The sequence below is a fragment of the Rhineura floridana genome, chromosome 2, assembly GCF_030035675.1.
Source record: "Rhineura floridana isolate rRhiFlo1 chromosome 2, rRhiFlo1.hap2, whole genome shotgun sequence".
Lineage (NCBI taxonomy): Eukaryota > Metazoa > Chordata > Lepidosauria > Squamata > Rhineuridae > Rhineura > Rhineura floridana.
The window spans coordinates 188,582,800-188,607,976 of record NC_084481.1 but is presented as its reverse complement, the minus strand read 5'-3'; the positions used below and the strand labels follow the sequence as shown (position 1 = coordinate 188,607,976).

At 41.5% G+C, this 25,177-nt stretch overlaps 1 protein-coding gene across 1 annotated transcript in view; it reads right to left on the bottom strand.

Annotated features, from left to right (window-relative positions):
• The window catches only part of MIPOL1 (mirror-image polydactyly 1), a 295,370-nt gene that overhangs the window by 152,486 nt on the left and 117,707 nt on the right, over positions 1-25,177 (bottom strand). Inside the window, exons 8-10 of the mRNA XM_061611676.1 lie at positions 22,624-22,753; positions 20,013-20,046; positions 19,583-19,753 (exon numbers count right to left, since the gene is read on the bottom strand). Of these exons, the coding sequence (XP_061467660.1) occupies positions 19,583-19,753; positions 20,013-20,046; positions 22,624-22,753 (335 nt within the window). The remainder of the gene's footprint in view (positions 1-19,582; positions 19,754-20,012; positions 20,047-22,623; positions 22,754-25,177) is intronic.

Genomic DNA, 25,177 nt, shown 5'->3' with positions numbered 1-25,177 from the left:
ACAGAAAAGTCCTACATTTCTGTTGTTAAGATACTGGGGTTATGCACCCCCACATGATTTCTTTGACCACCCAAAATGACAGATCCACACAACCAGTACTCTGTCACCTACTAAGCATCATAGCATCATATTCCATATCTTTGTTTTGGCACAAGACACTGTCACAGACCCTATCCCCACGTCAATTATACAAAAAATATGTATATATATGAATGAATAAGGACCTGGGAGCAGCATACTTAACAATGTTTTGCGCCAACAAAATTGTTAGGGTGGACACAATTTTAGGGTGCCTCATAGGAGACAGTTTCATTGATGGTGTTGGAGTCGACAAGTGAAGTGTTCCAAAATTATTTGGAAGTGCACAATCCCAGTTCCTTTTCATTTCTATGTGTACTAGCAATTGACATGAAGAAACTGCTAACACGCTTGATGGTGTCTTGCAGCAAACACACTTGCCACCTTTGGAGGAAGATGTGGGATAGAAATTTAAATAATAAATAAATATATAAATAAAAAGTAGCACTGAGCCAAACACAATGCAGTGCTGTCTAACAGTCTCTTCGTAGCGTGCTGTTTCTGATGGGGTGTGTACCTCATTATGGTGGGTTTAAGTTTGGTGAATATGTTGCTCAGCACATTATGCTGCACATTTTGGTACAAAAACATTGGTGTTGTAATTTTGTTGAGGTCATAGATGAGGAACACAATCCAGTGAGGATCCAGCTCTAGGTTTTATTGTCTCCATCCTAGATTATATGAGGTAAATTAGTTTGAGGGAGTTAGTTTGAGAGGTAGGGACCATCCAAAAGGTACCTAAGAGAGCTTCATGGCTGAGTGAGGATTTGAAGATGGATAGCCCCAGTCGCAGTCAGGCACTCTAATCTAGGGGTAGCCAATGTATGTCTTCAAGATGTTGTGGACTTCAACTCCCATCAACCTGAACCAGCCTGGCCAATGTTCAGGGATTATGGAAATTGTAGTCCACAACATCTGAATGGCAGCATGTTATCTACCCTTGCTCTAAGCCAGCCTTTCCCAACCAGTGTGCCTCCAGATGTTGTTGGACCACAATTCCCATCTTTCCTGACCATTGGCAATGCTGGCTGAGGCTGATGGGAGTTGTGGTCCAACAACATTTGGAGGCACACTGGTTGGGAAAGGCTGCTCTAAGCACTGCAGGAATCCAGGAAGCTCATAGAAATACCCTTTTAAATATTCAGTTTTAACAACTTGGGGTATTTTGTTTTTTAAAAATAATTTCAGAGAATACTATGGTAATGTAGCATTGTAAGGCACACAGATTCCTAAATTCAGATGAAGCAATCTCTATTTTTTTTTGCATTTAACAGCTTTTTAAAAAGAAAAAAAACACCTTGCTTTACCTCACAGGTGTAGTTCTTACATGAGAAATGTTTGTTCGCCTGTGGCGAGAATGCTTGAGTGCTTTCTGAATTGCAAAAGTTTTTTTTAAAAAAGCAATTTCAATGTTTCTCTTTGGTAAACTGAATTGCAGAAAAGGTTGTTCTAAAGCTGGCCCATGAGGCCTTTTGATGCTTACTGGTTATCAATGACTAGCTGGAACTGATAAAGATGGGCAGTCAAGTGTGCTGCTTCTAAATCTTTGTGCTCTCAACGACTGAACAGCAGCAGGCCTCTTGCCAAGTGGTGCCATGAACAGGAGAAACAGCCTTTAGTTCGTTTCAGATGAGCAACTGGGTGCGTGCCAATTTTGTTCATGAACAGTCATAAGCATGTTCCTGCAAAGCAGGATGTGATCAAACTATTCAGAGCTGGAAAACCAGGTTTGCTTGCCAATTACGTTATTGCTTCAGTGCCGAGTATTAAACAGACAGTGCCACTCTGGCCATAAAATGCTTCTTTTTCTCTTCAGCAACAACAAATTCTACATCTTTTGCTCTTTGGCTAGACTGTACCCCTAATAACAGCTATAAATGCAAAAAGTACAGAAGAAATCACACCCAATATTTAAAGCCCCCTCTTGCAAATTAAAAACAGCAATTTCCCTGCCCACAAACATATAAGGAAAACTAGCCATCCATTCCTCAGTTACCTAGTTTCGGCTGCCAAGCCTCTCGCACGTTAAACATTCCTGTCCAAAAGGTGTAAGTGGCAAAGGGCCAGCAGCTGCTCTGAGATATTTTATCATACTGCCCACTACTGGCAATGATTTGATTAAAAACCCAAGCTGTTAACGTTAACATTTAATTAGAGCTAAAATGCTCAGTCTCCTTTACTTGACAGCTAGAAAAAAAATTCATGAGAAATTGAGAATATATATATATATATCTCCAACCAGCTTTTTCATTAATATACTGTCTCACTGGCTTTGTTTAGATGTCATGAGAAACAATGGGAATGAGCCTAGCAGGCTTGGACATTCTCATCCCTCCTTCTGTGTGGCTGCAAGGAGTTCAGAAACTTTTGCTTCCATTTTTGATTAACCATAGCTCATTATCACTGGTCCGACACATTGGGCAGGACACACACTATAATTGGCTTTTGCTCCAGGGGTGTTCTGGAAATGGGAGTGGTGGATGTCACCCCATTGTCGTGGTCAGACCACTTCCTGGTGAAATTTAGACTTATGGCTCCAATCCTCCCCTGCAGGGGTGGTGGACAGATTAAGATGGTCTGCCCCCGGAGACTAATGGAATCCATTGGATTCCTGAATGCCCTAGGGGAATCCCCAGTAGATACAGCAGATGACTCAGCTGAAGCCCCTGTCAAGCTGTGGAATGAGATGTGTCGGGCTCTTAACACGGTTGCCCCTAAGCACCCTCTCTGGCATTGTGGAGTCCAGTTTGCACCTTGGTACATCAGTGCTGCTTCTAAATCTTTATGCTCTCAACGACTGAACAGCAACAGGCTGGACAACGGCTAGAGCACAAGTGGCAAAAGACATGCTGTGAGGCTGATCGGGCATGAGTAAAACAGCATAACGGTGGCTACTGTGTGTTGGTGAGGCAAGCGAAGAAGGCCCAGTTCTCTGCCTCCATCATATCCTCAAGTAGTCATCCAGTGGAGCTTTTTGTATTGTCAGGAGTCTGTTAACATAAACTCCAGGAAATGGAGTTTTAGACCCTTCGGTGGCCCACTGTGAATTGTTTGCAAGGCACTTTGAGGGTAGAGTTGCTCACCTCCGTAGCAATCTTGATTCCCCATCCACATCTCGTGTAGTCCCCAATGAGGTTTCCAGTGCAATGTCTGCTGCAACTTCTTGGGATCAGTTTCAGTTGAGGCGGCCTGATGATGTGGACAAGGTGCTTGTGACAATGCAACCGCAACATGTCCTCTCGACCCTCATCCTTCTTGGCTTATAAAGCTTGCTGAGGGGGTATGACCAAGTGGATCCAGAGTGTGGTCAACACGTCTTTGCAGGAGGGAATGATCCGGTTGCTCCTGAAAAAACCCACCCTGGACCCATTAGTTTATGAGAACTACCGCCCAGTGGCAAATTCCTCCTTTTTAGACAAGGTAATTGAGAGGGTTGTAGTGCAGCAATTGCAAGTAATCTTGGATGAAACAGATCATCTTGATCCATTCCAATCTGGGTTCAGGCCTGGTTATGGGACTGAATCAGCACCTACTGAAGACCTTCCTCTTTCAACAAGTTTTTTAAGTAGAGACCTTATCCCAGTTTGCGTCTGTGTTGAAATTGCTTTTTAAGATGTTTTTGAAGCTGGGGTGTTTTTTGAAGGTATTTTAAAGATGTTTTGTTTTAATATGTTTTAAAGTCTTTTGTCTTTAAGATGTTTTAGTGTGCTTTTAGTGGTTTTGTTTGCTGCCCTAGGCTACTTCTGGGAGGAAGGGCAGAATATAAATAAATAAATAAATAGTATTACCCAGACCCAACAAACTGTGGTTAATCTTAACTATGGTTTGTTTGATATGTTTGAATCAAGCCAACTTCAAACTGTGGATTATGAAACTGGTTTGATTCAAACAACTCATAATTAAGATAACCCATAGTTTAGGGTTCAGACAATGCTAACTATGGTTCAGGTCAGGGAGAGGCTAAACACATCCCATCCCAATAAACCATGGCTTATCATGATGCCTGAATCCATCCTCCATTCCTTTAATGCATTAACTGTTTCCTAGAACAGCCATAAAATAAGTTCCATATCTCTTGGCTAACAAATAAAATCTTGACAACTGAAAGGAAATGGCTGAGAGTTTTTCCTCCCTAAAGGGCCCAAGAGTTAGAAGAGAGACTGCTGTCAATGTTTAGCTATGCTTTAGTTGTTTGTTTTTATTCTCTTGAAAATACATACAAAAAGTAGTATCAAATATTTGACTTTATGCCATTTTATTTGTTTTTGCACACAGAAAAAGCAGTTTGCATATTTGCTCAGCAATCTAGTGAATGATCTTAGATTATACACATGTACCATTCAATCCAATAATGATAATGTCCATCATTCTGTTAAGACAATGTGCTCACATTTAAAATCTTCCATAAGACACACATACATAGATATCTGGGTCTCGGCCAGAACTTTTACAATCCACTCCCTCCAGAAAACACAAGCAGAGCAAAGTTGGAGGGAAATTCTAATTTAAAACATTTAAGTGCACAGTCGCATGTTTATTATAGGCTAATTAAAACTTCACTGCATTATATACAATGTGATGTAATACCATACCTGAAAGACTAGTTCAAATACGGCCACTAGACTATAACTGTATGCTCAAGGAAAACACAAACTGCTATTACTATACAGCAAGTATTAAATAATATTGCCTTCTGAACCTAAACTAAAGTGAAAGTGGCATGATTTCCAAATGTTACTTTCTTACTGACTGATCCATGATATGCACTTTGTTGTCGCAGAGCGTAGAACTAAGCACAAGAGGCCAACAGTAGCTACATGGAGGTTCGTTGTTGTTGTTATATGCCTTCAAGTCGATTACAACTTATGGTGACCCAAGAATCAACGACCTCCAATAGCATCTGTCATGAACCACCCTGTTCAGATCTTGTAAATTCAGGTCTTTCTTTATGGAATAAATCCATCTCTTGTTTGGTTTTCCTCTTTTTCTACTCCCTTCTGTTTTTCCCAGCATTATTGTCTTTTCTAGTGAATCTGGTCTTCTCATGATGTGTCCAAAGTATGATAACCTCAGTTTTATCATCTTAGCTTCTAGTGATAGTTTTGGTTTAATTTGTTCTAACACCCAATTATTTGTCTTTTTCGTAGTCCATGGTATGCGCAAAACTCTCCCTCCAACACCACCTTCCAAATGAGTTGATTTTTCTCTTATCCGCTTTTTTCACTGTCCAACTTTCACATCCATACATAGAGATCGGGAATACCATGGTCTGAATGATCCTGACTTTAGTGTTCAGTGATACATCTTTGCATTTGATGACCTTTTCTAGTTCTCTCATAGCTGCCCTCCCCGGTCGTTGTATACCTGCCATCCACAATATGACTGTCTACTAGGGCTACAAGTGCCAGGACAAGCTTGTGATAGCTTCAACCAGTAGTAAATGATTCAGTGGCCCTTTCCTTGTCAGGATGAACCACTCAATAGGACTGATATGCAAGAAAATAGGAAGCGTAACTGGTTCCCAAACTGGGTCTTTAAAGCTGAATAATCCATGCAGACCAGTCAGAGGTCAATGAACTATTTTGAGAAGTGTAGTTAGTGCACTTTTATTTAATAATGGGGTATTATTTTGAAACATGGAAGTTGTAAGGAATTCCTTGCAGGTTTTCAGTTTGTGCATTAACTTATCCCCAGAAGAGAGGTATTATGGGTTGGATGGGCTGTCCCTGGATATATCCCATACATGTGGTAGGAAGAGAGCACACCTTTCCTCCCTGCCTACCTGGTGTACCTCCACTGTCATCAGATGCACGTGTGGGAGAACAATCCCTGAATAGGGGCTAGGTGCATAAAATCCAACTCAGAGGCTTAGTTTGCATAGCCAATACCTCAGATAAAATCCAAATCAACTACATAATCTGGGCGTTTGTGCATAGGCTCACTCTGAACATTGCATACCTGCAAAGCCATCTAGCAACAAGCACTCTGAGTGGGTAGGGAGGGTTGCCACCGTCTTGCTCTCCACTATTTGTATGGAACAGAGCTGGGAAAATGCATATAGCTAGAAAAGACTCTTGCATAGCTTCTATAGTTCAACCTGCTCTAAACCCCCTGAATGCTTGTACTTTCACAGGCAATCATCACCTATTTATCATCATCTTCCTTTTTAGACCAAACCACTATAAACATGATACCACTTTGCTTAACTTAGTCTCATGAATTCTTGAGAAAATCTCATTTCCTATGCACTCTGAATTCTATATTATTCTCAAAATTAAATCCTTAGGTGAAAAAATCCAATCAAGGAGCAGAAATCTGTTTCTGAAGTTAAGGGTAGTGATCCACCAATAACTCAGCCAGTTAGCACCCATTCATCTCAATGTAAGCAGCACAATGAAGGACCAGGGACAGGTTATTCCTTTTCTTAATCAAAATAAAAACCCTCCTTTATTCACTTTGCAGGTCAACTGCAGAACAGTGTTAATTACAAAGTAGCTAAATTTATTATACAGCTTGTTCTCTAAAGACCAACCAGGGAATAAATGGTGGGGCGGCACAGAGAGAGATAAACAATCTAATAGCTAAATTCTAACAGATGTGATGCAATAAATTTATCACTGGCACTGCTACCTCTAAGAAGTCCATAAAAATGCATTGCACTCTTAAGTATAATGCGTATCAGGTAGAGCAGTACTGCTTGGAATCAAATATTTGGAGTGCAGTATACTTAAGATAAAAGTGGCATTTATGGCCTGCACAATCTCCTTGAAACTTCCAGAGTGCTGCACTGACACAGATATGCATTAGGTGCCAGCAGCATGGAACCAAGAAAATGCTCTGGAAGAATGGCCTTTATTGTTAAGTTTGTATTCAATATTTTGGACACCAACTTACAGCTCAAAAGAAACCCACAATTTGAGTCCACAGTTCAGAGCCTAAGTTGCATTTGACAAATCTTTTTGGAAAGCATATTGTGACAGAAATGCTGAACAAATCAAAGCTGGCACAAACCAGATATAAAAATCCCCTCTTCCTTTGTGGTCATCTTTTCTCTCTTAATTTGAGTGTTCTGTGTTAAAAAAAATATACAGTATGTAAAGAAAAATATACAGCTTAAAAAATAAAGATCCTACTGTGGGTATTTCCCAGAGGCAAATCGTTCTGTAATTTAAATTTTAAGTATATTCTGACTAGCAAACTAGAGGAACAGAAAATGACTTAATATACTCCATTCTTAATTAGCAAGCTAAAATGTGAATCACAGTAGCAGTGGGTCTTATAAACATTCAAAACAACATGAGAACATGGTTTTATGCCCCTGAAAAGCCATACTGGAGAGCTCCCTGACCTTCATGCGTGGCTCTTCACAGAGGCTGCAGTCATAGGGACGAGATCAGCAACATCCGTGCACCTCCAATGAGCAGAAGTATTTTGTACTCGCAGAGTACATTTGGATCTTTGGATACAAGCCAGAAAGTTGTCTTACTGGTTGTCTTACAGGTCAATATTCTTTTGCCAGTCAGTGGACAGCTAATTATCGTTGGAAGCTCACAGGCAAGCCATGAAGATGAAGTCTATCCCTCTCATTTATCCCCAGCACCTGATTATATCAAATTGCACTGGCTGTATTCAGAGATCATAGTAAACTATGGTTTAGAAGGACTTGAATGACCTATCTTCCTCCTTGGCTTATGCATTTCTCCCTCTCCTCCTCTCATGTGGATGGGAGAGAGGAGTTTGAAAATGTTTGTTTCTATTTTGAGTTAACCACAGGTTGGCACTTCATGTAGATCATTAACTGTAGCTAACTTTAATAGAATATAAATATTTTTAAGTTAAGTAAGCTAGCTTCAAAACCCATGATTTTAAATTGGTTTGTTTGAAATTAAAGATTGTTAATGTTATCCAATGTATGTCAGGTTCAGATGGCTGTTAGCTAAAAGTGGAAGGAAATGTTTTGGGAATCTTCCCCCTGGTCATGCTAGAGGAGGAAAGGAGTGGGGAAAAATAAGTATGTGAGACAAGGTGGAGGCTAGGCTCATTCAAATTTCATTAAACCATAGGTTAGTGTGATGTCCGAATGCAGTCACTGTCGCTGAACACAAAGAGTCCACGTAGTGATTAAAATAAGTCACTAGTACAGCTGATAAAAACTAGCACGCTTAACATGCTGTGGTAATGGTTGTTGTTGCTATGTGCCTTCAAGTCGATTATGACTTATGGCGACCCTATGAATCAGTGACCTCCAAGAGCATCTGTCATGAACCACCCTGTTCAGATCTTGTAAGTTCAGGTCTGTGGCGTCCTTTATGGAATCAATCCATCTCTTGTTTGGCCTTCCTCTTTTTCTAATCCCTTGTTTTTCCCAGCATTATTGTCTTTTCTAGTGAATCTGGTCTTCTCATGATGTGTCCAAAGTATGATAACCTCAGTTTCATCATTTCAGCTTCTAGTGATAGTTCTGGTTTAATTTGCTCTAACACCCAATTATTTGTCGCAGTCTATGGTATGTGCAAAACTCTCCCTCCAACACCACCTTTGAAATGAGTTGATTTTTCTCTTATCCACTTTTTTCACTGTCCAATTTTCACATCCATACACAGAGATGGGAAATACCATGGTCTGAATGATCCTGACTTTAGTGTTCAGTGATACATCTTTGCATTTGAGGACCTTTTCTAGTTCTCTCATAGCTGCCCTCACCAGTCCTAGCCTTCTTCTGATTTCTTGACTATTGTCTCCATTTTGGTTAATGACTGTGCCAAGGTACTGATAATCCTTGACAAGTTCAATGTCCTCATTTGTCAACTTTAAAGTTACATAAATCTTCTGTTGTCATTACTTTAGTCTTCTTGACGTTCAGCTGTAGTCCTGCTTTTTGCTTTCCTCTTTAACTTTCATCAGCATTCGTGTCAGCTCTTCACTGAGATAGCAGTGTCGGTGGGGGTGCAGGCAGGGCTGGAGATTCCTTGGTAATTGCCAGGCCGTAAGTCCTCAGCCGGCAGCTTGGCTATAAATCTGCCAGGCTAGCAAGGAGGAAGCAAGGTAAGGGCAGAGGCCGTTCAAAGCTTACGTGCCAAGCCAGAAATCCAGAAGAGATGTCAGTGAAGGTCCGGGTCTAGTTTGCCGAGAGATCAGTCCAAGTCAAGGTTCAGGGGATAGGAAGACACACAGTGGTGTCACGCCTGACGTTGTAGTCAGCAACAAGCTGAAGCCAAGGTTTGACTTTTAAGGAGCAGGTTTGTCAGCAGGTGTGAGCCATCAGCATTTTGGCCTTAAGTGGACAGGCCTGCCCCTCTTCTGCCTGACCTTCTGCTGTCTACGTTCTGCAGGTGAGGGGGGAGTATCCTGTTCACTGTCTGCGTCTGGCTGAAGGGCTTCAGCTGTGTCTGGGGTGCTCTGCAGCTGAGGGGGAGAAGGAACTGGGTTCTCAGGAGTTTCCTCCATTTCTCCTTCTGGGTCTGCTGCTTCTGGGTCTGCTGCTGTTACTCCCGAGTCATCCTCGTCTGATGAGTCCTCTGACAGGGCCATGACAATTCGTTTCAAATCATTACTGGTTTCTGTTAGTAGTATGGTATCATCTGCATATCTTAAATTATTGATATTTCTCCCTCCAATTTTCACACCTCCTTCATCTTGGTCCAATCCTGCTTTCCGTATGATATGTTCTGCATACAGATTAAATGAATAGGGTGATAAAATACACCCGTCTCACACCGTTTCCGATTGGGAACCAGTCGGTTTCTTCATATTCTGTCCTTACAGTAGCCTCTTGTCCAAAGTATAGGTTGCGCATCAGGACAATCAGATGCTGTGGGACCATTTCTTTTAAATCATTCCATAGTTTTTCATGATCTACATAGTCAAAGGCTTTCCTGTAATCTCTAAAGCACAGGGTGATTTTCTTCTGAAATTACTTGGTCCGTTCCATTATTCAACATATGTTTGCGATATGATTTATTTTTATTTATTTATTTTATTAAGCTTATATACCGCCCGACTAGCAAACAGCTCTCTGGGCGGTGAACATAAAAACATATACAATAATAAAATTACAGGATCTAATACAACAAGTATATAAAAGTACACCATCTAAAATAAAATTACAACATTTACTCAAATTAACTTAGATTAAAATGCCTCAGAGAAGAGAAAGGTTTTAACCTGGCGCCGAAAGGATAATAGTGTCGGCGCCAGGCGTACCTCCTCAGGGAGACTATTCCACAATTCGGGGGCCACCTGGTGCCTCTGCCCTTTCTAAATTCAGCTTGGATTTCTGGCATTTCTTGCTCCATATATGGTAAGAACCTTTGTTGTAGAATCTGAGCTTTACTTTACTTGCATGGGATATTAAGGCAATACTTGGATAATTACTGCATTCCCTGGGATCCCCTTTCTTTGGAATTGGGATGTATATGGAACACCTCCAGTCTGTGCGGCATTGTTTAGTTGTCCATATTTCTTGACAGATTTTTGTCAAAATTTGGACAGATTCAATCTTAGTAGCTTGTAGCAGCTCTGTTGGTATGCCATCTATTCCTGGTGATTTGTTTCTTCCAAGTATTTTAAGAGCAGCTTTTACTTCACATTCTAAAATTTCTGGTTCTTCATCATAGGGTTCCTCCATGAATGAATCTGTCATCCTGGCAACTCTATACAAGCTAGTGAGACTGAATCTTTCCCAATTTTGACAAAAATCTTATTGAAAGAGGAAGGTTTTCAGTAGGCACCGAAAAGATAACAGACTTGGCATCTATCTAATATTTAAGGGAAGGGAATTCCAAAGGATAGGTGCCACTACAGTAAAGATGGTATCTGCAGGAGGCCCTCACCTGCAGAGTGCAGTGATTGACTGGGTATATATGGAGTAAGATGATCTTTCAGGTTTCCTGGTCCCAAGCTGCATAGGGCTTTGTACATAAAAACCAAAACCTTATATTTAGCCTGTTAGCTAATGGGCAGCCAGTGCAATTCTTTCAGCAGTGGGGTGACATGTTGGTGATACCCTGCCCCAGTGAGCAGTCTCGCAGCTGCATTTTGCACCAGAGTACATTACAGTAATCCATCCTGGAGGTTACCAGTGCATGGACGACAGTGGTCAGGCTATCCTGGTCCAGAAGCAGTCACAGCTGTCTTACCAGCTAAAGCTGGTAAAAGCACTCCTAGCTACCAAGGCCTCTGACGACAAAGATGGATTCATCAGTACCCCCAGACTAAGAACCTGCTCTTTCTGAGGGAGTACGACCCCAAACTGACCAATTACTCAAACTCAGGAAAAACCAACCCACAGTAATTTCGTCTTGCTAGGATTCAGAAACAGTTTTTTGGCCCTCATCCAGCACCACCAAGTCCAGGCACCAGTCCAGGGCTTGCATGGCCTATCCCTATTCAGATGTTACAGAGAAATGGAGCTGGGTATTGTTGGCGTACCACTGACACCTTGTCCCAAGGGCTTCATAGAGATGTTAAACAGCATCAGGGACAAGATGGTACCCTGCATCACCTCATAGCACAACTGTCAGGGGCCCAAAAGACAATCACCCAATGCTATTCTCTGAAAACGACCATGGAGGTAGGATCTGAACCACTGTAAAACATACCCATATCTGTCTCACCAAGTCGGTTCAGAAGGATACCATAGCCAATAGTATCAAAAGCTGCCAAGAGATCAAGTAAGAATAACAGGGTCACATTCCCCTGTCCTTCTCCTGACAAAGGTCATCCATCAGGCTGACCAAGGCTGATTCAGTCCCATAACCAGGCCAGAACCCAGATTGGAATGGGTCAAGATAATCTGTTTCATCCAAGAGTACTTGCAGTTACTGCGCCACAGCCATTTTGATCACCTTCCCTAAAAAGGGGGTACAGTAGGGCCCCGCTTACCGGTGCTTCACTTCCCGATGTTCCACTAATGCGGCGGCTTTCATTTTCTATTTTAAAGCCGATTTTTGCTCTTTTGCGATGTTTTGCGACATTTTTGCATCATTTTTGCACGAAGGCCCCATTATAGTCTATGGGTTCCACTTTACGGCGATTTCCACTTTACAGCGGGGGTCCAGAATGAAACCCACCATATAAGTGGGGCCCTACTGTATTTGTGACCAGGAAGTAATTGTCACAAACCAATGGATCCAGGGTGGACTTTTTCAGGAGTGGTTAGATCACTGCCTCTTTCAGGGTGGCTGGAATTCCTCCCTCCCACAACAATGTGTTGACGACACCCTGGATCCACTCAATCAACCCCCCTCAGCAAGCTTTAATAAGCCAAGAAGGGCAAGGGTCAAGAGGACACACTGCTGGCCGCATCATCGCAAGTACCTTGTCGATGTCATCAGGCTGCATTAACTGAAACTGATCCCAAGAAGTTGCAGCAGATGTTGCACTGGACATCTGGGGCTTACAGTAGATATGGACAGGGCACCAAGATTGCTGCGGAAATGAGCAACAACAATTCACAGTTGGCCTCCAAAGGGTTTAAAACTCCAATTCCTGGAGTTGATGACAACAGACGTCTGACAATAGAGAAAAGCTCCACTGGATGGCTACTTGAAGATACAATGGTGGCAGAGAAGTGGCCCTTCTTTGCTACCCTCACCCACACATAGTAGGCATGGTTATGATGTTTTACTCGTGCCCAATCAGCCTCACAGCACGGCTTTTGCCACTTGCACTCTAGCCATCATCCAGCCTGTTTCATTGCCCTGTTTCATTGCCATATATACATATATATATTTTGAAAGCAACAAACAGAACTCCACTCAAGCTTGCTCTGGATCCCTATAAGGATTCCGTTAATCACCTAAAATATATATAAAAACGTAATTGTGATTAACCAAACAGAGGTTTTTATTATATTAACAAAACGTTTCAGCTTCCGCCTTCATCAGCTGCTGTTACCAAGGTGGCAGTTATAGAGCTTTGAGGATGGAATGCTCAGAGGGGCTTCATTTGCAGAAGCTAAGTAGTGGTGGTACTGTCCTCCAGGTTCAGGCCATGTGGTGCCAATGTGTCCAGAGAGTAAATCCAAAAGTTCTCCCTTTTGGTCAGTGCTGCTGGATCTGCTGGCATCTCTATCACTGTAATGGAAAAGTCCAACAGGCTGTGACCCTCGATGTTAAAATGCTTTGCAACTGGTTGCTCTACTTCTTTTGTCAAGATTGCCGACGTGTGGTTCCTGAAGCACGTGCGTAGGTCAATTGTGGTCTTTTATATATATTGTATTTTATGTATTTTAATTTATTTTAATGTTTTTGTGATTTTATTGTTTACAATTTTATTATGTATGTGTTTGATTTTATTTTTGTAAGCCGCCCTGAGTGCTCTATTATAGGGTAGAAGGGCGAGATAGAAATATTTTAAATAAATAAAAAATAATAAATCAGGAACAATCGTGTCAAGAGCCTGAAGCACCTCATTGCTCCACAGAGTAACCAGAGCTTCGACAGGGTCACCTCCTCTATTTACTGGGAATTCCTCTTGGGCATTCAGGAATCCAGTGGATTCTGTCTCCAGGGGCGGTCCTGGTTACTAGCTTGAGATATGTTCTTAGTTTTAAAGGAAATAAATAAAGTGTTCCATGTTCAGGCTTCCCTAGCAATTGTAATGTTCCACATTTCAGTTTTGTATCTGCAGTTGAAATATGTTAACTATTTAGATACCCTGAGTCAGTGAGCTCAAACTTCTTGAGATAATAGAATGAAATTATTTCCTCTTAGTATACTGGAACTTGAAGTCATCTGTTGCAAGTCAATGACAGTCATTCAAGATGGGGGGGGAAGTACTTTGTATAATCTCTAATTAACTGATGGAATTTATAGGAACATGGAATGTGAGAAGCATGAACCAGGGACAGTTAAAAATTGTCAAACAAGAAATGGAACGTATCAACATTACAATACTTGGCATGTGTGAATTAAAATGGACAGGAATGGGACATTTTCACTCAGGCAAATACAAAATATTTTATGCAGGAAATGAGAAATTAAAAAGAAATGGCGTTGCTTTAATAGTAAGAAGTGATGTAGCAAAAGCAAATAGAAACTATAACGCAAGGTCTGAGCGAGTTATATCGATGAGATTAAACGGGAAACCTATTAACATAACCATCATCCAAGTCTATGCTCCAACGGCAAATGGAGAAGAGGAATTGGAGAGATTTTACACAGAAGTTCAGGAAGAAATTGATCACACACCAAAACAAGATGTGCTGATAATCATGGGGGACTGGAATGCAAAAGTAGGGAACAGAGAAGAACTAGGAATTGTGGGGAAATGGGGCTTAGGAGATAGAAATGAAGCAGGAGAAAGACTTATTGAATTCTGTGAAGCCAATAATTGGTTTCTTGCCAACACATTTTTTGAGCAATTGAAAAGATGACTGTATACATGGTCATCACCAAATGGTCAATCTAGAAATCAAATTGATTATATAATTGGAAGCAGAAGATGGAGAAGTTCCATACTCTCTGCAAAAACAAGACCAGGAGCAGACTGTGGTACAGATCATGAACTGGTAATATCGAACATCAGATGCTAAAGAACAACAACAAAGCAATCATAATGCCCAAATACAAGTTAAATAACAACCCAGAAGAATATAAAGATCAAATAAGGAACAGATTCGAGGCTTTAAACTTAGTTGATAGAGAACCAGAAGAACTATGGATTGAAGTCAGAGACATTATCAGGGAAGAATGCAGAAAGACAATACCTCTAGTTAAAAAGAGAAAAAGACCTCAATGGATGACTGAAGAAACTCTTAAAATGGTTGAAGAGAGAAGGAAAGCAAAAGCAAAAGGAGACAGCAATACAGTTAGAACCCTAAATGCAACAATACAGTTATACAGTTATTGTATAGAAATAGAAGAGGACAATAAAAAAGGTAGAACAAGACCCCTATTTCAAAAGATTAGAGAAATTAAATTAAAGGGAAATTCAACCCAAGAGTAGGGATGTTTAATAATCAACAGGGGAACACAATGACTGACCAAGATGAAATAAAAGGAAGATGGAAGCAATACACTGAAGAACTCAACAAAAGAGATGTAAGGATAATATGGAGGAACTGTATGATGAAGAACCAGAAAATTTTAGAATGTGAGGTGATTTGTCAATAAATATAGAAAACTAAACAATGGCCCACAGAAGTGTTCAATATACATCCCAATTCCAAAGAAATGGGATCCTAGGGAATGCAGTAATTATCCAACTATTGCCTTAATATCCCATGCAAGTAAAGTAATGCTCAAGATTCTACAACAAAGGCTCTTACCATATATGGAGCGAGAAATGCCAGATGTCCAAGTTGGATTTAGAAAGAGGAGAGGCACCAGGGATCATATTGCAAACAAGCGTTGGATAATGGAAACGGATGAAGGAATTTCAGAAGAAAATCACCCTGTGCTTTAGAGATTACAGCAAAGCTTTTGATTGTGTAGACCATGAAAAACTATGGAATGATTTAAAAGAAATGGGGGTACTACAACATCTGATTGTCCTGATGCGCAACCTATACTCTGGACAAGAGGCTACTGTAAGGACAGAATATGAAGAAACTGATTGGTTCCCACTCGGAAAGGGTGTGAGATAGGAGTGTATTTTATCACCCTATTTGTTTAATCTATATGCAGAACATATCATACAGAAAGCAGGATTGGACCAAGATGAAGGAGGTGTGAAAATTGGAGGGAGAAATATCAATAATTTAAGATATGCAGATGATACCATACTACTAACAGAAACCAGTAATGATTTGACACGAATGTTGATGAAAGTTAAAGAGGAAAGCACAAAAGCAGGACTACAGCTGAACGTCAAGAAGACTAAAGTAATGACAACAGAAGATTTATGTAACTTTAAAGTTGACAATGAGGGCATTGAACTTGTCAAAGATTATCAATACCTTGGCACAGTCATTAACCAAAATGGAGACGATAGTCAAGAAATCAGAAGAGTAGGACTGGGGAGGGTAGCTATGAGAGAACTAGAAAATAGATGTATCACTGAAGACTAAAGTCAGAATCATTCAGACCATGGTATTCCTGACCTCAATGTATGGATGTGAAAGTTGGACAGTGAAAAAAGTGGATAAGAGAAAAATCAGCTCATTTGAAATGTAGTGTTGGAGGAGAGCTTTTCACATACCATGGACTACAAAAAAGACAAATAATTGGGTGTTAGATCAAGGTAAACCAGAACTATCACTAGAAGCTGAAATGATGAAACTGAAGTTATCATACTTTGGACACATCATGAGAAGACATGATTCACTAGAAAAGACAATAATGCTGGAGAAAACAGAAGGGAGTAGAAAAAGAGGAAGGCCAAACAAGAGTTGTACTGATTCCATAAAGGAAGGCACAGACCTGAACTTACAAGTTCTGAACAGAGTGGTTTACGACAGATGCTGTTGGAGGTCACTGATTCATAGGGTCGCCATAAGTCGTAATCGACTTGATGGCACATAACTACAACAACAGGGGTCCATTATACCTGAGGAGTAAATTTTACTGTAAATTACCTGCAGCAGACTGGCTTTTGTCTTGACATAGGAGTTAATACACTCATGGCTCAAAGTTGCAGAATTCCTTTTTTATTTATTATGTTCTTTTTGGAGGAATAAACCCTATTGGCTCCCTTCTTTTCTTTACAATGAGCCCGGTATTTCACCTAGGCATTTTTGTTTGTTTCCTATTTGTTTTCTCTTTTGTTATGAACCCACTATTCCACTTATGCAACACTTCTGTTTTCTCCTCTTGGGCTTCTTGATAGCTCAGTGAAGAATGTAAATTAAAACTGAGGGGCCTAATGTACCCCAGTAGTGTTTGTGTTACACAGCTGGTATAGCACAGTGGGGAGGAGAGCCTGGCTGGGAGTCCAGAGTCTGTGAGTTCAAATCCCTGCTTGTGTCTCCTGGGTGTCAAGGGCCAGCTAAAGATCACCCCCACAGTGAGTGGCTCAGGGGTTATGTGCCCTGCTACCTGTACAGCCGTGGGCAAGCTGCAGAGTCCCAAGGAGCACAGTTGCCCCCCAGCTGGCAGTTGCGGACAGGGAAAGAGCTGGCTTGTGAAGTTGTGGCAAGGTGAGCAGGCCCTAGCTAGCTGGGGAGGACTAGCCTCAGAGGGAGGTAACGGTAAAGCCCCTCTGAATACCGCTTACCATGAAAGCCCTATCCATAGGATAGCCGTAAGTCAGGATCGACTTGAAGGCAGTCCATTTCCATTTCAGTGTTTGTGTTGTAGACTAGTCTATGGGCAAGATCCAACTACATAGATCCGTTCATGCAAGGATTTCTACTTGCCCAACAGAACTTCTTCCTCTCCCCTCCCCACATGCCCGCTAAATCTGTTTTGGGTTTCTCCTCAAACCTGCATAGAGGGTGCGGGGAAAGGAGAAATTGCACTGTGAACATGGAAATCCTTGTATCAGCAGTTCTTTTTAGCTGGATACCATTACCATTCAATGTTCTTGTAATGCAATACCAACAAAATCTGTTTTTATGTTAAACTGGAGCCGTTTGGCTATGAATTATATTTTTATTAAAAAGCCCAGGACTTTAAAAGAGGCCAGTGTGGACCCCATTAGCTCATGGGGGTTGCCAAGTTTTCTGGGCTATTGGGCACACTTGGAATTTTGAGAAAGCGGCATGGGATCACTTCACAAAATGGCTGCCTTGGGGGTATGACATAACACAAAATGTATTCAGTGGGCTGTGACCTAACACAAAATAGTTGCCACATCTAAAAGAGCAGAAAAAGAGACAGGGCCACAAAATGGTGTAGGCATGATCCCCCAGCAGCTGTCCCAACGGGAAAAAGGCACCTACACCATCCACTGCTGTGATACTCACAGACATAAATATTGTGCACTTCTCCTCTGCTCAGAATGGAAGCGAGGGTGGGCATTGAATCCTGGCATCCAATGAAATGTGGGCATATTTAATGGGATGTATTCAATGAAGGAGAGCCTGAGCCAGTGCAAAAAGGAACTGAGCAGGAAGAGCAAAATGGGCTTTTGTGCATTGTGGAATTTTAAGGGGATATTTACTGAGATCTTTTGCAGGCGCCACAGGAGGTACTGGTGGGCACTTGGGCACCACTCTACGAGGGTTTGGAAATGCTTTATTTAGGAGGAAAGGTACTCTGAGCTCTTTTGTGTCATACTTCTTCCGGGCTGCGATCCCTCTCCTCTGGGCTTTAGGAATCATGGGCATTATTCTCTTTGTGATTCTCATGCACCACTGTTCTGTTCCAGTGTTCCCAGCCCTACTACTCCATGCATCCTCCTTCCCACAGCAACTTACCAGTGCAAGCTACAATGGCCCAATCACCACCTTTCCCTCTAATCAGATTGCAATGTGATGCACTTCAGGAGTGCTCGGACAATGTCAGCCGCCGCTCACCACAGGCCTAACCTCACTATTTATTCCCCCTAGGTGCAATTCTTGGAACCTCCCCCCCAAAAAAAAATACTGAGAAAATCCTGCAAACAGGGGATTGGATCCGGAGATTCTGTGAGCAGACTTCAACTGAAGGACAGGGAGTCCATCTTTGTCGATTCTCTCTTTTTCTGCAGCCCCATGCCCCCCATCTGATCCTGGAGGGTTGGAGAACCCTCTGAAATAGAATGGAAAGTTGCATAGGTAGTAGTAGGTGGAAACAATGAAAAACGTTTCCCTTCCCACTTCTGTGAGCCTCTGTTGGATCACCACCAGCTCTTCCATAAATGAAAGCCTTTCAACTTCCGGAAAGGCTACTCTCCTTGCAGTACCTCAGCACTGCTGCCCAAAAGCATATTGCAACAAACCTATACACCTCTATGTTTCATAAAATGAATGTGGAATCTGCACTGTGCATCCATGATGAGTGGGAAGTCTTTCTCTCTTTTCCACATCACCTGGAATGAAGGGAACCACAGGCAGTAGGCCCCCTTCTTCAGGAAAGCAATTCATTTTTGGGAAGGGGATGACAAATACTTTTACACTGTTGATTCACATTTAGACTGTGATCTAGAAACCCGAAGTCTCTCACAACAGCCCTTGAACCTACCTATCTCCTTCACATTTTGTATTTATAGTATACATTAGTTTTCAAACACACATGTGTGGTTTTTCTAATGCCCTCCATTGTAGTGTGTATCACTTTGCATTTCTCTATGTTACATTTAATTTCATCCATTATAATTTCTCACTTTGGATTTTAATCTTAGCCTCTGGTGTTTGAGGTTTCTATTTCACCTAGATTTTGTCATCCTCTTTCCCTAATGATATCATGCATTATTATTTTGAACAGTGGCTTGGAAGTTTGGAACAGCCACTTTATATATTATTCTTATTTCACTACATTGTGACAATGACAATTTCCTAGGATGGCTTTATGCACAAGGAACTTTTCTTTACAAAGCTAAAATCTTAAACAGGAAAGCAATTCCTTTACCCCAGCAGTGAACAGAAAGGGGTGGGTGGATATCTGCCAACAAATCATTTTTAAAAATAATGTGGACTTACTTGAGCCAATGCAGCATCTCGTTCCTCTATCACTGCATTCATTTCTTCAGCTGTTATTTTCTTTTTCCGTTCCTGGGTCCTGTATATTCGATCGACAATTATAGCTCCACTCCTCCATATCGCCATCCCGGTGTCTGCATTGTTTATTCTGTTCAGTAATTCCTGTAATGTCTACCAACAGCATTATATGTTAGTCAGACATGAAGTTTTAATATATTTTATTTAATATAGGGTTTTAATTAATAGGCACATGTGAATTGTAAATTGACTGAGTGAAGTTATTGAATTTTCATACTGCAGCAAAGATGTACATTATTAGTGTGTCAATTCTTCTTTTCCCCACATCTTAGTTCCTGAAACCCACTCAATTGAACTTAAGCCTCTAAGATATAAGACTGACATCAAGAAATCTCCTCAGAGAATGGCTTACCATGTCATTTTCTTCAGGGTTAATATTTTCTAGCCTAGAAAAAAGGGACACAGAAAGCCTGATCAGTAGCATTTCCTTAGCGCAGCAAAATGAGTTCGCTTTTTAAATCTTTAGAACCTCAAGTAATTTCATTCTACTAGTCTTTAGAGTCAACCATGACACTGAACATATTAAAGTGCCACCTGCTCGATTCCATCTTTCAATAATGCTCCCTATCTTCAGTACTGACTTCAGAATGTTAAGTTATTAATGTTTACTGCTATATATGACTACAAGGATCAATTGTTCATATGTGCTTAGATGAAGAAAGTTCCCCAGCGGCAGGGGCACAGATGCTCTTATTGTCTAGATCTACAACTTTCAACAGAAATTTATATATTTTAATTTTGTTTAGTGCATCCCTAAAAAGAAACAAACCACCGGCACTCCAATCCTAAACATATTTACTTGGAAGTAAATCTCACTGCCTTTAACAGCACTTACTTCCAAGTAAGTTTGTGTAGGATTGTAGTCTAAATCTGTGGAAAGAAGGATGAGATTGGCTTACTATGTTTTTGACTTCTCAAAAAAGGTCAGAAAATGAGACAGAACTGCATTTGAAAATTCTTTCAACTCATTTTAAAGCTTGTGTCTCCATTTACGTGTCTCCATTTGCCAATTCTTGAGCATACATAGGATCTGCACCACTTTTACAGAAAATATGCTCTTAGTAGATTTACAGCATTGTCAAAACCATTCTGCAAATTTGCACATAGATAGCTATTACAATTACACTAACTGGATCCTCCCCTATTTTAAGAAAGAGGCTGGAATTAAGTCATAACACTCTTAAACAGCATCTCTCTCTCACTCCCCCACCCAGTGCTAATTTGATTGAACCAGCTTTTCACACAGTATAAAGAATCCACCTTTTCGTAAAATTAAATTAAAATAATGTTTTAGGACCCATCTTATTTTTTGTGATGTTTTGATTTGAAGTTGTTTTTATTTTATTTATTATTTATTTATTTAATAAATTTATATCCCTCCCTTCCTCTCGGAAGGAGCCCAGGGCGGCACACAAAAGCACTAAAAATACTCTAAAACATATTGAAAACAAAATACTTTAAAACATATTAAAACAAAACATCATTAAAAACATATTAAAACAAAATGTCTTTAAATACATCTTTTTTAAAAAAGCTTTAAAAACATCTTAAAAAGTAACTCCAACACAGAGCAAGACTGAAATAAGATCTCTACTTAAAAGGCTTGTTGAAAGAGAAAGGTCTTCAGTAGGCTTCAAAAAGCTAACAGAGGTGGTGCCTGTCTAATATTTAAGGGAAGGGAATTCCAAAGGGTTGGTGCCACTACACTAAAGGTCTGCTGTAACAACTGCCATGATATTGATGGTGATCTGCCACTTTCAATAGCTCATCTTTTGCATAAAGGCCCCTATATTGTTAATGCAGTAGAACAAAATATGAACAGATCCAACTAAGTCATACTCTGAGTTGTTGTTATGTGCCTCCAAGTTGACTACGACTTATGGCAACCCTATGAATCAGTGACCTCCAAGAGCATCTGTCATGAACCACCCTGTTCAGATCTTGTAAGTTCAGGTCTGTGGCTTCCTTTATGGAATCAAAAAGAATTAAGGCTCATTGACGTCAGCAAATCTTCTCAGAATGACTTACTTGAATAGGATCTAGATAAATGGTTTTATTTTAAAATTAATAAAAGAAATGGTTTTGCAACATAGAAGATGCAGGGAGGAGGGACGATACATGCTTTGATTACCACTCTGTTATAACCAGAGGTGTTTTTTCCTTGCTGAAAAATGTCTACTGGCTTCAAAGGTTTGATTGATTTTCTATATAGTGAAACTTCAGACCGACAGCCTTGTAGTCCAAGCACTAGACCCTTGTATGAAATGTCACACTTCCTTGATTTATTCCTGGAAAAAATCAATGCTGATCTTTTTCTCCCTACATCTTTAGCCAGTCACCTTGTTTTCTGTCTCAGGAGCAAAACTGTGACCTCAGATCAATAATAAAAAACTGCAACAAATAAAACCAATGTTTAAGACTCCTTTTTCCCAGTGTAGCAAAACAAAAGTGCAACACTCATTGATGTTTATCACTGCAGATCTTCTCCTAACAAGAGGATCATCCAAGTATTAAGACAGCCAATGGGCCACTCCATGGTCTATTCCTCCCTGCCCCTGCCCACAAGTGAGGGCCCCTGGCCAGCTATTTCACTAATTATAGGTTGGAAAACTTGTCATACGGTTTCTAAGAAACCAGGAAGTACTTCCTTCCTTCTCTCAGGTACAGGAAGCAGTCTTGCACTAGGGAACGGATATACAGCACTAATGAAGGCTAAATGGGCTTTATAAGACTATAGCTGTCGTAAGTGACCTTTCCCCCCAAGGCAGATAAAATCTGCAGTGGCTGTGGGATAGAGGCTGAAGTGATAACCAGATAAGGGGTGTGTGCATGAGTGAGTGAATATGCATGCACACATGTGTATTTGTCAAGTGTGAAAAAAGGAGTCAGATCCAACAGAGTTCTTACCCAGGACATTTGATCAAGCAACAAGAAGTTTAAAATATATCAGGTTATGTACGTACATGTCAAAAGATTGTTCCAGTAGTTGTATTCGTTTACATGCATCATCTCTCTCTTCATTGGCAAGCTTCAGTCTGGTCATGATAGCTTCATCACGGTCTCGTTGTGCAGAATGAATTTCTTCTACTAGAGCTACAATATAAGGAAGCATTTTAAACACATGAAAATGATAGAAACATTCAGGTGTTGCACACCTTTTGTGTGTATGTCTTGTGATTTGTTGCAAACTTTAGACTAAGCTTGTAACTTTCCAAAGTAATGACTTTCCACTAAATCACAGCTAAATCTGGGGCCTATTTATTTATTTATTTAGGCAATTTATATATCATTTAATTACAATCTAAGTGGTGTACAAGTAACTTAATACAGTAAAAGATAAAAATCAGTTTTCAGCTAAAATGCATGCTGAAATAAAAGAAGCAGGAAAGCTTCAGGGGACACTGTAAACAAGGCTAAATTCCAGTCGGAGAGAAGGGGGAAAAGGAAACTCCACCGATACATACAGGGAGAGAGTCATCTCAGTCCTTGCTAAAAAGGGCAGCTTTTCAGCTTTCCTGAAACACAACCACAAGCTCTGTTTCCCTAGGTTAAAGAAAGGTCAGGCTGTTCTAGGTGGGAAAACAACAAACAAAAAAGACTTGCCTGGAAGGCGCAGCCCCTTGCTGAGATTAAAAGCAGCCAAAAGCTTAAACAGCCCCACCCCTCGCTCAGGAAGGAAACCTGCCTTCCTGTCTTCAAAGGAAGGAAGCCTGAGAGAATCCTAAAGAGTTAAGCCCCAGCTGATAGTTGAGCCATCAGCCTCAAGTAACACATCATTGGCTGGCAGCAGTAGCTGGGAGGAACCAGCCACACATATAAAGTCAGAGCACCCTAGCGAGGGAGCCTGCTCCACGAGCTAGAGGGAGCCCCAGCTGACAAAGCATCAAGGCCCCAGCTGACGAAGCATCAAGGCGAGTTAAGCAACAGAGTGAAAAGAGGGTAAGTAGCTCCCATTTATTTCATTATTTAATTGAATTAAAACAGCTCAGAGCAATAAGGGCAGCTAGGAGCCAAATCCTGAAAGAACCTGTATCTTAGGAGACAGATCCTAGGAGAAGGAAGCCTATAGAAAGCTAGTTTTCAACACCACCCTAGCAGGAAAGCTTCAGGGGACACTGTAAACAAGGCTAAATTCCAGTCGGAGAGAAGGGGAAAACACAACCACAAGCTCTCTTTCCCTAGGTTAAAGAAAGCACCAAGGACCCAGCTGACAAAGCGTCAAGGCGAGTTAAGCAGCAGAGCGAGTTCGGCAGCAGGGCGAGGAGGCCAGGCCCCCCCACTCTGCCCGTCTGTTCCCTGACCTCAACTAAACCGCAGTCTCCAATCCATTGATGTAATAAACCTTAAACAAAACTATGCAGGTAAGAAGCCAGCAGGGGTGCGGGGGCTTCCCAGTGTTTTGCACCGCCTGCAGCATGTACGACTATCTGCCTGTTGGACAGAAGTCGTGGGTGTGCTCTCGGTGCAATGAGCTCCTGGCTCTCCGGGAACAACTTCATTTCCTTGAGGCCAAGGTGGCGGACCTGGAAAAGCTGAGAGAGGCAGAGAGGTGTGTGGAGGAGGCCTTCAGGGATGTTATAGCTGTGTCCCTCCAACGATGATAGCTTTCCTGCTATCATGGAGAACGATGGTCTCGGGGAAGGAGAGCATCCAGCTGAGGAAGAGGGAAACGATCCCTTAGAAGGGACCCATTCCTTGGGGGATGAGCAGCTATCCTCTCATGCCGAGGATATATCTCCAGGGGGTGGAGGGATCCTTGTAGTGGGTGATTCGATCATTAGGAACATAGACAGTGGGGTGTGTGATGGGCGTGTAGACCGCAAGGTGTTTTGCCTGCCTGGTGCGAAGGTTGCGGATATCGCCCATCATTTAGATAGTTTGGTAGACAGTGCTGGGGAGGAGTCAGTGGTCGTGGTGCACGTTGGCACCAACGACATGGGGAAATGCAGCCGTGAGGTCCTGGAAGCAAAATTTAGGTTGCTAGGTAGGATGCTGAAAGCCAGGACCTCCAAGGTGGCTTTCTCTGAAATGCTACCGGTTCCACGCGCAGGACCAGCCAGACAGGCCCAGCTTTGCAGTCTCAATGCGTGGATGAGACGATGGTGTCGGGTGGAAGGGTTTGGATTTGTTAGGCACTGGGGAACATTTTGGGACAAGCCAGGCCTGTACAAAAGGGACGGGCTCCACTTGAACCAGAATGGAACCAGACTGCTGGCACTTAAAATTAAAAAGGTAGCAGAGCAGCTTTTAAACTGACTTGAGGGGGGAAACCCGACAGGAGCTGAGGAAGGTCCGGTTCGGAATAAACCTCCCCCCGGGATAAAAACCAAAGAAATGATGAAATTTTAAAAGGGGTAGGCCTAGAAGTAGGCATTGTGAGAGCAGGGGCACAGGATATAAATTCAGAAGGGCAAAATTACCACAGGCCAAACCACAAGTGCCAAAGACACTTGAAGAGAGACACTGCTTACAAGTGCCTGTACGCTAATGCTAGGAGCCTCCGAACCAAGATGGGAG